Source organism: Anoplopoma fimbria, chromosome 12, assembly GCF_027596085.1.
Source record: "Anoplopoma fimbria isolate UVic2021 breed Golden Eagle Sablefish chromosome 12, Afim_UVic_2022, whole genome shotgun sequence".
NCBI lineage: Eukaryota > Metazoa > Chordata > Actinopteri > Perciformes > Anoplopomatidae > Anoplopoma > Anoplopoma fimbria.
In genome coordinates, this window is record NC_072460.1 from 17,502,929 (window position 1) to 17,517,004 (window position 14,076).

At 42.8% G+C, this 14,076-nt stretch overlaps 1 protein-coding gene across 8 annotated transcripts in view; it reads right to left on the reverse strand.

Moving 5' to 3' along the window:
- Positions 1–14,076, reverse strand: part of hspg2 (heparan sulfate proteoglycan 2) — an 88,340-nt gene that overhangs the window by 34,705 nt on the left and 39,559 nt on the right. For all 8 annotated transcript variants that reach the window (XM_054608474.1, XM_054608468.1, XM_054608473.1 and 5 more), the window contains exons 9-32: positions 13,956–14,075; positions 13,676–13,807; positions 13,141–13,285; positions 12,380–12,537; positions 12,120–12,260; positions 11,805–11,968; positions 11,540–11,719; positions 11,136–11,332; positions 10,600–10,747; positions 10,235–10,362; positions 9,898–9,984; positions 9,595–9,662; positions 9,262–9,317; positions 8,893–9,033; positions 8,536–8,709; positions 8,049–8,228; positions 7,817–7,935; positions 7,578–7,689; positions 6,969–7,082; positions 6,652–6,779; positions 6,346–6,432; positions 1,160–1,218; positions 921–985; positions 660–800 (exon numbers count right to left, since the gene is read on the reverse strand). In XM_054608474.1, coding sequence (XP_054464449.1) covers positions 660–800; positions 921–985; positions 1,160–1,218; positions 6,346–6,432; positions 6,652–6,779; positions 6,969–7,082; positions 7,578–7,689; positions 7,817–7,935; positions 8,049–8,228; positions 8,536–8,709; positions 8,893–9,033; positions 9,262–9,317; positions 9,595–9,662; positions 9,898–9,984; positions 10,235–10,362; positions 10,600–10,747; positions 11,136–11,332; positions 11,540–11,719; positions 11,805–11,968; positions 12,120–12,260; positions 12,380–12,537; positions 13,141–13,285; positions 13,676–13,807; positions 13,956–14,075 — 3,044 coding nt within the window. The remainder of the gene's footprint in view (positions 1–659; positions 801–920; positions 986–1,159; positions 1,219–6,345; positions 6,433–6,651; positions 6,780–6,968; positions 7,083–7,577; positions 7,690–7,816; positions 7,936–8,048; positions 8,229–8,535; positions 8,710–8,892; positions 9,034–9,261; positions 9,318–9,594; positions 9,663–9,897; positions 9,985–10,234; positions 10,363–10,599; positions 10,748–11,135; positions 11,333–11,539; positions 11,720–11,804; positions 11,969–12,119; positions 12,261–12,379; positions 12,538–13,140; positions 13,286–13,675; positions 13,808–13,955; position 14,076) is intronic.

Here is a 14,076-nt window from a genome sequence, read left to right on the forward strand (position 1 = left end):
AATCAGGTGTTTGTGGGACACTGGGGTGTGACTAAAAGAGAATAAAAAACAGTGATTGCCTAAAAAGCAGGCGTGAGGAAGCCAGTGCCAATTCACTAAAGTAAAGACTGATCTAAGTTTTAGAATATCTTGATACTCTATCTGTTGACTATACTGGTAGATCACAGCACCTAAACTATTTTGCTTCACAACCCATCAAGCTGTCTTTTTTCGTTCCCTGTGTAAGGCTTACTCTAAATGTAAAGTCTTTATATGACCTTATAGATTTCTAATCCAGATTGCACACTTTTGCCCTGGGGAAATTCTGAGAGACAATATTTCAAAATGTATCCTTGCAGTTAATTGGGAGAGGTTAGATCTGCAGAAATAATTGCCTAGTGGGGAGATATTGGTCAACCTCTGGCAAACATTGCCGATGGATGTGATCTCACTGGTTTATAACCGCCTAAGGATGGTGTGATGAGGGCTGAATGAATGAATTTAGACCACACACATCTTTTCGCTATGATATAAATCTGTAACACACTTGTTGATATGATCTTTTCTGGTGCTTAGTTGCTTTATCCAGTGCAAACTTCATATTTGGTTTGGTTGTTCAGAGGTATGAACCACTGCACTGTTGCCGTGACATTGTGTCATGTACCACTTAAAGGCCTTACCAGGTCTCTGTAGTGGGTAGAGCTGGAGCACTGCTGAGTGACGCCCATACAGAAACAGGACAGGCAGCCGTCTTTGTTTTCCTGGCTGAGATAGAAGGTTCCAGACTTGCAGGTGGAGCAAGATGAGCCCTCAACGTTCATCTAAAAATAAATTATCCAAGAAATGAGAAACAAGTAAATCAGTCCATTCTAGTCTGCCTTTGAGGTGGGAACAAAGAAACAAAAGATAACAACAACCAGTAAGGTGGTCTGATTGATCACCTTGCAGCGGCACACACCAACATTGCAGCCTTCACTTCCTCTTTGGTCACAGTTATAGCAGTTAACTGTAACAGAACAGAAGACCAGATAGTTACAGTTTGACCAGCTCTCTATTTGAAAGACATAATGTTAAATCCATATTAATAAAATGAAGGGAATCTTTGCAACATTTTTTTTAGATAAAGAACAAGCCAGAAGAGGGCTCAAGTCATGTTTCTGAATCAAAACACAGTTTGTACCATTGCCAACAGTACATCTCTGTCCAAGCAGTGGGTTGCCAGTGTATCCTACTGCACATCTGAAACAAAAATAGAAAATGTGTTTGAGTAAACATTTCCAGTGAAGAGGAACACAAGTCTTAACCCAAAGAACAATGAGGAAGGAAGCTGGGAAGTCTGCAATGATGAATCGTGTCCTTTGGGGAGTCGTCATGACGCAACGCAAACCTCAACCAAGGACAAAGGACTGAATCATTCAGAGAAGTAACTAAAAACTAAAACTACTCCCTTATTCCATCCACTCATATCTGCACTAAGCACTAGTTTTATAGACACACCCAGCTTTTGCACTGAACACAAACAGTTTCCCCAGAGACAAAGATCATGAAATATTGCTTGGAGATGGATGAAGCACAGCCACAGCTAAAACATTCAACATGTCTCAAGATGTTGATTCCATCTCTCATATGAGTGTGATGCAGCTAAAACTGAGGAACACCTTTGTAAACTAACAGAAACATTAACAGCGAAAATATCACCAGATTAAAAAAAAAATTAAGTTAATATAAAAGCTTCACAAATATAGAACTGATATCAGAACAAAGCAGAGGTGAGTACAGACAGCCTTGATATAAAGAGAGGTAGAAGAGGAGGCTAAGCTGCTAGTGAGAAGAGTTATGTCTGATATTTTGACATAGCAAAGCAGTATGCCTTCAACCCAAGCAAACAACGTCACTTACACCAGAGCAAAGGCTTATCCAACCCCAGAACTGTGCAGGTTGCCCTGGGAGCAGCTGCTGTCGGTCTTACCTCACCTGTCCTCTGGCAGGTCCGCCGGTCAACAGCCAACAAGAGGACTTCCATGCTATGAATTTGCTTTGGGAAACTCTATTCACTCTAACTCTATGACTTGCAATAGTTTCTAAGGATTGGTTAACTCAGTCCCTCCAGTCGGTTTTGTTTTATAGATTTAAAGACAAGGATCAATGTCATTATAATGAGGAATAATAAAAAATAATAAAAATACATAAAAATAGATATGGTTGGGGCAAAATGCCAAAAGTGTTCATAACTAAAGCCTATTAAGAACAGACATGCAGCTCATGATAAACACAAAGTGACAAACAATTTAGTTTTACATCCCATTAAAATAAAATAAAACACTTTTGCAAACAATTTAAAGGTCATAAAGGGCAAGGTTGTCATTAAATTGACAATGGATATTCATGGTCCCCAGAAGATGAATCAAGTTGTTTTCAGGTACATCCGCCCTTTATTCTAGTGCCACAATTGGACAAAAATATCATCAGGGCCATACAAAATATAAAAATATAAAGAACCATTCGCTGTAAATCGTCACGCTCCACAGAGGAAAATCCCCTATACTTTAACCTCACAATGAGTTTTCTGTTAGTTTAACAATCTTGCCAAATGATGTAAATATTTGATCAGTATATTTGACTTCCAAAACTTTCAAAAACAAAAGGCTGAATATTCATGATTCGATAATGAATTTCTTATTGCTTTGGCTGAACCCAAGACCTTCAAAACTACAGCCACCATCAGTCCATAATGTTGACTTTTTCACAAGGATTGCATTATAATCTAACGGGTAGAATGCCAGCATGTTCATGCTCCCAAGAGGTTTATCCACCAGAAAGAGTCTGCAGTCATGATAGCAGCTCTGTGATGATGTTCTCAGACACATCTGTGCTTTGAGCTAAATGCTAACATACTCATAATGACAATGCTAACATGTTGTTGTTTAGCAGGTATCATTTTTGCCATGTTTTCCGTTTAGAATAAGTACATTGTACAGCTGAGGCTGATGGAACTTTCATTAGTTTCCCCATGAATTCTTTATAAACTAAGTATTGGACAAATTACATGTTTACCTGCTGGTCGTGCTAGCCAGGGAATCTCCAAAATCATTGGAATTCATCCTCTGGGGGCCATAAATGTCTCCAAGAAAATTGGTGGCAATCCATCAGTGTGAACTGCCTCATTACTGTTTAAGCTCTATGAATAACAAATAAGTATGTTTTTAATAATGATGCATATAATAAGTATTGCAGCATCTACGAACACTAGCAGGTGTTCGATTTTTTTGTCTTGTTTGTAATGTACTGTATCTTTACCCTTGAAATTTAACATTTTCATCTATCTTAAGACGTAAAAAAAATAAATGTACCCAAAAAGTGTACTTGTTGGGGATCTTTGATTAAAAACATTCACACAAGTCCAAAAATCAAAGAGTGACATGAAGGTGTTAGGCTTTTCTAGGACATCAATACATTGGAAACACTAATAAAGCATACCCATGTGAATGCAGGAAACAAAATGAATGGGCTTGGGGAATGATCTAACAAAGGCTGCTGGGTGTAAAATTTGAGGTAGTCTTGCCATAACACAACGGACAAATGTATACACATAAGAGGTACTACTGCTAAGCTTTCTCTTCATAGCATAGCACAGCAACAGTTCTGATTATAACAAAACACACCTTAAAAGTAATTAGTATGATAATATAACACCACATCAGGATGGAATCAAAGATCTGGAATGTCCCTCTAAAACAACACAGTGGCATTAAAATAGTCCCTTCATTAAGTTCCGTTGACGTGTAACAGACATAAATATCAGGATCAGAGCATAAAAATACACAATGGAAACAATTTAAAATAATGAAAAGCTAAACAATATTCCCTAGTCATCAGGGATGATTTTGATAGGAATGGCCAGCCTTCCCAAGACAACATGAAGAGAACCGTCCGTATTCTTTCTCTGCTTTGAAGACTTGTGATCTCCTTGTAAGAGCCGCAGTAGGTCCAAAAGACCAGATTGAGTGTTTTTCTTCTCTTTCTTCTGCAGGTGTTTTTTAGTTACTTTCTTCGCAGCAGCAACCTTGGTTTTAGGGGGAGTTGATTTTCTTTTCAACTTTGTGTTGGACTTCTTCTTTGCAGTAGTAGCCTTGATTTTAGCAGGAGTCACCGTCCTTTTTACTGTTGTGTTGGACTTCTTCTTTGCAGGAGTAGCCTTGGTAGGTTTTGTGGTTGAGGCAGTGTTCTTTGCATAATTCTTCTTTGTATTGTGAAAGATCAACCTATTTGAGTCGGTCTCCGTCATTTTCTCATTTTGGTTAGAGTCACTTTTGTGTGAATTTGACAAATTCTTTGAATTGCCTTCTGAAAGTTTTCCGCCCTCCTGAACCTTCTTTGTAACTGGATCATCTGATCTAAAGGCCTTGTTACGTCCATTGCGTTTCATAGATAATGAATCCTTTTTATTGGCTTGGCCAGGCTTTGCAGGCCCTGGTTTGTGAGCTGGTTGCTCCAGTTGGAATTTAGTAATGGCTTCTTTAACTTGCTTTTGTTGTTCTTGGCTTGCCTGTGAAACACGTTTCACTGTCACAGCGGACCTCCTACCTTCAGGCCTTTTTGTTTTAGGCTTCACTGTAGATGTAGATTTTGAAGTAATCTTTGGTTTACTCAGGGTAGTCCTAAACTTAATCGTTGACCTTGTAGAGACTAGACTTTTGGATGTGACTTTATTCTTTACAGGTATAGTAGTGGTTGCTGATTTCAGTTTGCTCTCTCTCTGAGAAGCAGAAGTAGGTTTGTTTGCAGGGAGGCCTGGGGTAGGTATGCTTTTGGGCACCGTGGCTCTGCTGGGGAATGGCATTTCTGTGGGTATAATTCCGACTGTATCGAGTGAAGGCAGAGCCCTCTTTTCTTGGGGCGAACGGGAGACATGTCTAGTACGTTTCATTTTGTTCATCTCCTGAGCGAGCGCAGTGAAGCCGTCAATCAGGATCTCCAGCCTTCCCTCCAGCCTGCTCAGACGGGCGTCCATGTCTGTGTAGCTCTTCTCCAGCTCGTCAACCTTCTTGTTCTTCTCCCCAGTTGACTGGATATCGATGAGCTCCTTCAGCAGGGAGCTGAGATTACTCTGCTGGCCCTCCATACTGTGAATGCTCTCCTTCATGTCAAGCGTGTTGCTTTCCAGCATGCTCAGGCGTCGGTTAAAGGTGTTCAGGTGAATCCGGAGGAGCTGCTGGAAGCTGGAGTGTCTGATCTCTGGGCTGGGGGTGAATCGTGGTGGGAGTCTGGTTGCTGACCTGTTGGGGGTGACTGAGACAATGCCCACCCCGGGTTTTGAGATGGAACGAGTGGTGCGATGGTGAGGTGTAGCAGAAAATAAAGTCCTAGTAGGGATTATGGTTGCTGCTGTGGTGTCATCCTCAGCTCCACTGCCATCTGGTACTATCTCTTTCTCCCAGCTGAAATTGAATACTGCTTCAGCTCCACATACGACAGGTAGTAGGTCCTCTATATGCTTCTCCAGGAAGGGGTCCCCACAACTGTCTGCAGACGGCATCTCTTCTCTTAATGTCAAAACAGCAGAATCAGGTATGATGCCGGCAGAGACGTTCAAATAGTAAATGATTTATAAGTTTCATCTTACACCCAAGTCACCTCGTCATCTTTGCCCTCGGCGCAGCAAAGATTGATCAGCCAGACAGGAGTCCTCATAAATGTCACATCTACATTTATGTTATCCGTGCACAGACAGACATCACTCGAGCCAACACATTGACATTTTGTAACCAGCAAAGCACAAAGCTGAAGCAGAAAGCCACCTCTGAGGAATGCTTTCGGAGGTTAAGCAAAGGAAAAAAGAAAGCAATGGTAGGATCTAAAGCAGATGAAAATGAAAGTTTCCTCAGGACATACAGCACTTTTATTCCTCTTTTGGCAAATTTCTTTTCCATGAACAATAAAATCTGAGTGATGAGATAATCAGTACCACCAAAGGCCCCTTATCCTATAACAAAGATATAGTATTCTACCACAGCAGGGATGACCTTACATTTTGCAAATCAATAAATCCAAGAAAACAATATCCACCAGCAGATCTAGAAAAAACAGCACACAGTACAAAATGTCCAAATGGGTGGCACCAATTTGTGTTTCACATCCCTGAACTGACACCACTCAATCACAACTGGTTGGGGAAAAAAAACAAGAGAGATGCGAACCACAGACATGCTTATATCCCTTTCATGTGAAAGAAACCATTGGGTGCTACTACCAGACCCTGTCAACCTTGCTGCCGGCCGGCCCAGTAACCCAAAACACTGTCCAGACGACCGTGAGAGGAAGACAGAGTGGAAAAGGAAAGGCAGGAAACGAAGGAAGGGTGCCTACCTTTCACAACGTCGGCCAGTGTATCCAGGGGGACAGTTGTCACAGGTCGGCTGGCCGTCAGACTCCAGATAACAGGTTTGGGAGAATCTGTGCCAACAAAGGGCCACGCATACCATGAGAATGCTCTTTTTGGCAGTAATCATGTTATTTCATATACAGTGTGACTTTTGCATTCTAAAGGGCGTTTGAGAAGTTTCAGCACTTACAAACTGCTTTCTATGCCTAATCCATCATTCAACAGAATAATTAACAGTAAGCTATAGAGACTGAATAAAACTGACACGAGTTCAGAAGACATGAACTCACTGGTTGCTGGAAGCTGTTCCAGGACAGGGGCAGGACTGGCAGGCCTGAGCACCGCCCGTTACCGGGTTTCCATAGAAACCAGTCTGACAGCTCTCACACCTTGGCCCGGCGGTGTTGTGGAGACATTGCTGTTGGTCAGGACACAAAAAGGGGAGAAGAGGATGAGATCCATGGAACAGTTGAATATACTTTACTTACAAGTGATGATGTGTTTCCACATGTTGAGATCAGAAACCAGTAGTGCATTCCACTGCACAGATAAAAGCAAACGTGGCCAAAGAACTGAGAGAGGAGAGGAAGAGTAGCATAAAACCTACCAGACATCTGCCGGTCTCCGTGTCACAGCTGCTGGCGTGACCATTGCAGTTGCACCTCTCGCAAGTGCCCAGGTAGAGGCCAGAGCTGGTCCGAGTGTAACCTTCATCACACTCCTGCAACGACATGTAAAAACACCTCAGGTGAGAGACGAGTGATGTCAGAGAGGAATACGTCTTTGTTCCACTGCAGCAGGGAGACAGACTGCAATTATCATCAATGACTGTAATGGAAAAAAAGTTTTAATGTGCTATTATTAACAAGCTTAGGCATATCTGTGATTGCCTTACTTTTCTCTCTTTCTTCAAGAATGAAACTATCTAATCTTCAGCATTAAAGTTTATTCTTGATCTTGGAAAAATAAAGTAAAATACTTAAAGCTATTAAGTAAGTCCACTTACTAGCCTTTTTTTTTGCTTTTAACAAAATGTCATTCTACTCATGCTCAGATGTAATGAGATGGCTCAATTGTGATCCTAGGATAATTACATCACGTGATGACAGATTAGCCATCCCCATGACAACTGATCAGAATCCTTCTGTTGATGAAGACTGTGAGATGCAGCTAGTGGACCTTTGGTTCAGATTTTTTTTTTTTTCTGCATGTGTACCTGGCAAGAGGGTCCTCTGTATCCCTGAGGACAGGCGCACTCTTCCACCTCCAGAGCACGTTCATTACCAGTAGACTGAGGAGCAGCGACGTCCATCTTGATGTCTGAGATACTATTTAACACCAAAAGCATGCAATTATCAATACACTTAATGTTCCATTAAGGGCAGTTATCATTTTGTATTCATCTTGAGGTATGTGAATAAGCTTTGCAGTGACAGAGGAAGCTCCCCCCCATACCTGCTCTCAGCCATGTTATCTGCGTAGGTGGCCCTGATCATTAAGACAGTAACGTCAGCCAGGGCCATCAGTAGGTGCTCACGAGTACATGGCTCCCCATCACCGCGACGCCATCCAGACTAGTCACCAGAAGGTTGAAGAAAGGAGAAAAGAGAAACGTTAGTCCACTTACATTGTGTGAGGATTCAGATATAGCTAAACGAAACTCCTCCGTGAACAATGAAAAACACACCTCCCTGAAGGTCACAGTCACAGTTTGTGGGACACGTGGAAGAGGCTTGGTCTGAGAGTAGTGCTCCAGGAAGATGCCATTGCCCTGGAGAACCACATCTGGCTGGCCGTCAATCACCTGTGAGCGTTGAAACGGTTCAAAGCGCACTGTGTAGAGCAGCTCCCCGCCATAGGCCGTCACCTGGTAGCAACATGGAGAAAAGAGAAGCTCATCTCAAAAAAAAATGTATGGTCGAAAGGTATTTTACCCCTATGGTACTTTGGGGGAAGTCACAAGACATCCATGTTGGGCTTTACTGTGAGTTCAAGCCAAAGGTTCAAAGGAGGCTCGCTGTGTGGATAAGTGCAGCCTTTTCACTTGACAACACGTTGAGGCTTGACTGAGTGGGACAGAAGAAAAGCAGACAAATCTAGCTCGACTAACACTTGACAGTTATGTTCCTCCCTTATCCCCTAGCCTGCTCTTTACTTTGTTGTTTTCCTCTCACCTTATCTCCTCTGAAGCTCTCAGGCAGGACCCAGTAGTAAATGTCATTGGGGACACTGGAGAATGAGCGGTAGACAAGTTCAGAGGAGCCCCGCTGGGAGATGCCTTCAGAGATAGTTTTGGAGTTGGCACTGTTGGAGAGGGAGAAGAGCTGCCCGTTCACCCCTCCGCGCACCTGAGAGACACAAAAGAAATTGTCTGAGATGTGAACTGAGATTTACATGCGCTCTAACTCCAGCACAATCACTATTTGTACATGAAAGTCACCATTTAGCATCTGAAAGGATTTGCTGAGTCAAGCCTTGATACCAAAAATAATCATCCTCCTCCCTTTATCATTCGTAGATTGGCAACCTACCTGATCTCTATTCCAGGTGGAGCTGGCGCACTGTTTAGTGACGCCCATACAGAAACAACGTAGACAGCCCTCGGGGTTGGTCTCTGATAGGTGGAAGAATCCGGCCTTACATTCGTCACACAGAGCACCTGCCACGTTGTTCTGAAACAAACACATGCACATATGTAATCTATCTGCCAGTTGGATACTTTCAGGATTGTTTTACTGGTTAGACTTTCTTCCATCAAGTTAATTTCTTTCATAACAGAAGACTGAAGAAAACCTAAACAGCAAGACACTTTAATCTCCAATATACGACATATTTCACAATAAATGGTTAATATATAATCCTTAAATTTCCCTTAGCAGTTTGCCATACTGCATATATACCTTGCAGCTGCATGGTCTGCCACGGGTGCTGATTGTCCCTCTGTTATCACAGCTTTCTGCAGGGAGAGAGCAATGGAAAGAAGATGACATACTGTATGGGGTGGAAAGTGCACCTGGGAGTGTTCCAGCCATTCTGCATACCTGAGCTATGACCACATACTACTGCCTATTGTAACAAGAGTGGGGAAAAACCCCAATGGTAATCACTACACAGACCTCCTTGTGGTCTTATCGGTGGATGGTAAAACAATACAGGTGTAGCTTGTTTCAGTTTCATGCCTTGAAATGAGAATCCAAAAAAATGTTGGAGCAATTTGTTGAACATGTACTCACGGTTAGGTGTGTTAGGAGTACATTTTCCATTAGGCAGAAGAGGGTTACCCTGGTAACCAGGAGCGCACCTGAAATAAAACAAAAACAATCAGATTTTTCTATTTTACCTCAAACCATATTCTGGGGTTGGTTGTGTTATGAATAGTATTCATAGCAATCTTGTGATAAAGTATAAACACATGAATTAATCTGTACCGCCATTCATTAAAGAGGGATATTGTGTCGTATAAATCATATTACTGCCATCTATAAACTATTTAAACCGTTATTAAATGGCAGAGTTGATGGTCTCAGTTTCCTCACTTCTCACAGCGTCTTCCTGTGTAGCCGGGCCTGCAGGCGTCACATGTTGGCTGTTGGTCAACGTCCAGGAAGCAGGTGTCAGAAAACCTACAAAGCCCAGTGAAAAAGCCATAGATTAAAATCTACAACAGAGGGTTAATGAGTAGCATGTTCAATGAACCAGTGCCAAGCTATGTGAATGAGCTCAGCTTTTGGGGATAAAAAAAAAAACCCACAGACCATTCCCTCTGATGCTGTGGGTGTGGTATGTGGGTGTGTATGTGTCGTCCCCCATTTGTACGGTAGATGTGTGTGTGTACGTGTGTGTGTGTGGTCTGAAGTGGGTCTGTGACCTTACCGCCGTGAGGTCTCATAATACGGGCAGGGGCAGGGCTTGCAGTCATCTGGGCGACCTCTGCTCGGGTCACCAAAGTAACCAGAGCGACACTTATCACACTGAGGGCCCTCTGTGTTGTGCTGGCAGCTCTGTTGCGGAGAGAACACATTGCTCATTCTCGTGCAGTGATGCCACTCAAAATAGGACGGAATAGTTTGACATTTTTGGAAATACACTTATTCGCTTAGAGGATAATCTATCTGGCGTACTCTTTCTGGTTTCTCCAATTTTGCTAACCACAGCTTTAAGCAGACAAAAATCTGTTATGCTCAACAAGTTACACTCTTCAATATGCACTTTTCCCAAAAAGGGAGTTAGTCATTTACCAGACAGTGTCCACTGATTGGATCACAGGCGCTGGCGTGTCCATTGCAGTTACAACCAGCACAGGTGCCAAGATAGGAGCCGCCAGGGACACGCTCGAAACCAGGGGAACACGTCTCACAGGACAGGCCTGAATATCCAGGAGGACATCTGGGAATGATAAATATGAGGATCATCAGCCACAGTTTCATCAGTTTCCATAACACAACCATTATGAGTCAGATTACAACACCACAAATTGAAAACTTTTCTTATGTAGTAAATAAAAAACAACTGACTGAAGAAAGCAAAGATAGAATGACATGCAACACTACAAAGGTCATTGGCCAGATGTTGGCCACCAAAACCAATTATTTAAAATAACTGAAGTGACACTGTATATATTAATGACACCGTATAATTGTGGGGCACTTTTCAGTCTTAGTATGTGCATGCTGGAGAAGTCCGATTTCAATGAAGACTGCTGACTGAAGGCTTTTAAGGATCTCCCATCTCACTTAACCCCACAGTATCATGCTTGAGGTATTCTATGTCTTACCTGCACTCTTCAACATCCTTAGCATGACCCAAAATGCTGAACTCCACGGTGGTGGTATCCATGACAATTTCACTGATCCCCACGCTGACCATGTGGTTGTCGTAGATGGTGCGGATGTTTATGCTGTCCAGGTTGGCTAGCGTCATCATCAGCTCCTCACGGGTCACCGTGCGGCCGTTGGAGTGCTGCCAATTATCCTACAACAATGCAAAGCAGGTTTACTGATGTATATACTTCACATGTATTTCATTATATTGATAGGGGATGTAAAGCTTTTGATTTTAACGGAATACAGCAAGTCAAATTTGGAAAGATTTTGTAATAGTGAAATGTGGTGTTTGAATTTGTAGACAACCGCTACAACATTTTTGTATCATAACAAGTTCACCACAATGTTGACATACTTCAGTGAACTTGATCTCCTTCTGGTTGACCACTCGGGCAGGTGTAGGGTTGCCTCTGCGGTACACAAGCCTGCGTCCATTTCCAACCAGCATAATATCCGGCTTCTCCACTGGCTCGGACTGACCGCGGGCCAATGTGTACCGCACCTTGAACTTCAGGGAACCTCCATAGGAGTCAATCTAAAAACAGTGGGAAATCATTTTAATGCTCGAGTTTGACAATCAGTAAACTATAATAAAGCCTGTAGATCATTTTACTCTTTACCTTGTTGCCAAGGAATTGGCGAGGCAGCGTCCAGAACGAGTCAAGGTTGAGGAAACGGCGTGACAGGTCGACGAGCTGGAACTCTTCCATCTCTGGATTAATGAGGAGCTGAGTGGAGGAGAGAGGAGGAGTGCCTGGCCTGGCCGGGTAGGTAACATTCACTCCTGGAAGTAAGAAGAACAGATTCACTCAGCCTGTTTTTTTTCTAAATGCTAGGACTAAACAAATTTTTTAAGGCAGTTCAGTTGACAGTGTGACTGCTTTGTTAGCTCTCTATCAGTTTAATAAGCATCAATGCATCAAACACATCCTTGCCTTTGAAGTCTTCCTCCTCGGTGAAACGCAGGCTGATCTGGTTGCGGTAGCGACCGGTGCCCTTGCAGTTCTTGGAGATTCCAGCACAGAAGCAAGATACACAGCGGCCCTCCACAGTGAAGTGACCATCAGGACAGTTGCCTAAAATGAACAAGACAAAACACGAGTCAATTTATATTCTTATTGTAACTAGAATTCATTATAGTGAGAAAGGATAGTGATGCTGATATTGATCCACAGTTAAAGTGAGATGTCAGTACCTGGATTTGGATTCGATGTGAGAGTAAGAACCCCGTCAGGGATACCAAACACCAGGCCTTTAGCATTGATGGCCTCACAGGTGTACGCCCCCTGATCGGCTTCCTTCACATCGCGTATGGTCAGGGTGCCGCGGCCATTCTCGCTGGTCATGGAGATCCTGGGAACATAGAAACACAGCGCAAATTATCACTTTTACAGTAAGAAATCTCAGTGGAGAATCAATGTCAGCTATTGTGTGGACCATAAATGAACCCTTCGGCTTCTGATTCCAGCTGTAACAGACTGCAGAAATAATGTTGCAGGAAAGAAATCCATCGAATTCAACAGTAATTGCCTAACCACACACACAGCCGACTACGCCCAGAATGAACATTCTGATACAGCAACTTTTAGAGTTGGTGTGCACCAAAACAAATCTCAATAAATTAGAATCATACGTCGAAATAAATGAATGAGTCAGTACACAGACCCTGATCTAAAAGGGTTGTCTAGAGTAAGGCGAGAAATGTGTAGAGAAGAAAAACTCAAATTTATAAATCCTCATGGTCTGCTGCAAACCAATTAAGCCAGAATAGCTTTTACCAGATGTTTTGTTTGAGACAGCTTGCCTAAACACATGCTTTTCGTAATGAAGCATCAACAAAACCCTTTTTTTAACATTCAGAGCATATTTAGAATTATTTGGACTGCATTTTCCATTAACTCTGAAACATCTGTAATGTGGTAAATGCAAATAAGAAGAATTTATCATCAAACCCACCTGCCACTGAGAGGAATGTGTCCCCAGTTGAGTCTCCAGGTGATGATGGGTGTTGGCACTCCAACAGCCTGACACTGGAACGTCACCGTCGCCCCCCGCGCTGCCTGAATGGACTCTTCCGGTGGGCTTGTCACAGAGGGAGGGGCTGCAAAGTGTCAACAAGCTGTTTTAACCACATAATAAATGCACATGTACAAAAAAAAGGCTGGCATGTGACTGGAATTTGCCGATCCAGGGAAGCTCATAAATGCCTGACAGGCAGAGGAAACATAATTCTCCGCTACGGATGAACAATTCCCTTTCAGTTCTCAAGAATGGATGCTTCACAAAAAGCTCTGTGTCTTAGTCGCCACATGTGTGAAAAGAGCCTGGTTCACAGCAAATTAGTCACAGCGTACAAAGGAACTCAGAGGGTGACTATAAAGTAGAGTCAAAGAAGCACAAAGAGAGTGCAAAAGGGAAGACAGAAAATAGTGTAATGGGCATGAGAGTAAAAGGAGAGATAGATGTGGACAGCTGCTGGTGTGAGACTTACTGCAGCCGTACTCATCAGAGCGGTCAGGGCAGTCCGGCTCGTCATCACACTGGTAACTAGCGGGGATGCAGGTGCGATCGCTCAGGCATTCAAACTGCTCAGGAGCACACCTGTCGCCAGGACCCTTTGTGGCTGAAGTTATAAAAATAAAAAAAGGAGATTTACCAAAACTTTCAATCATTTGTAAACAGTACTCCTTTGGCGAGAAAAGAAATATGCATATTAAGCTATTCTTTAAAAGCACACTTTTCAGTACTGAGAAAAAGTAACGGAGACTTACGGCAGTTGGTTTCATCTGAGTTATCCTCACAGTCATTGTCTCCATCGCAACGCCATAGCTTGAGGGCACACCGGCCATTTTTACATTTGAACTCATTGGGCTCACAGGGAGATGGAGTACC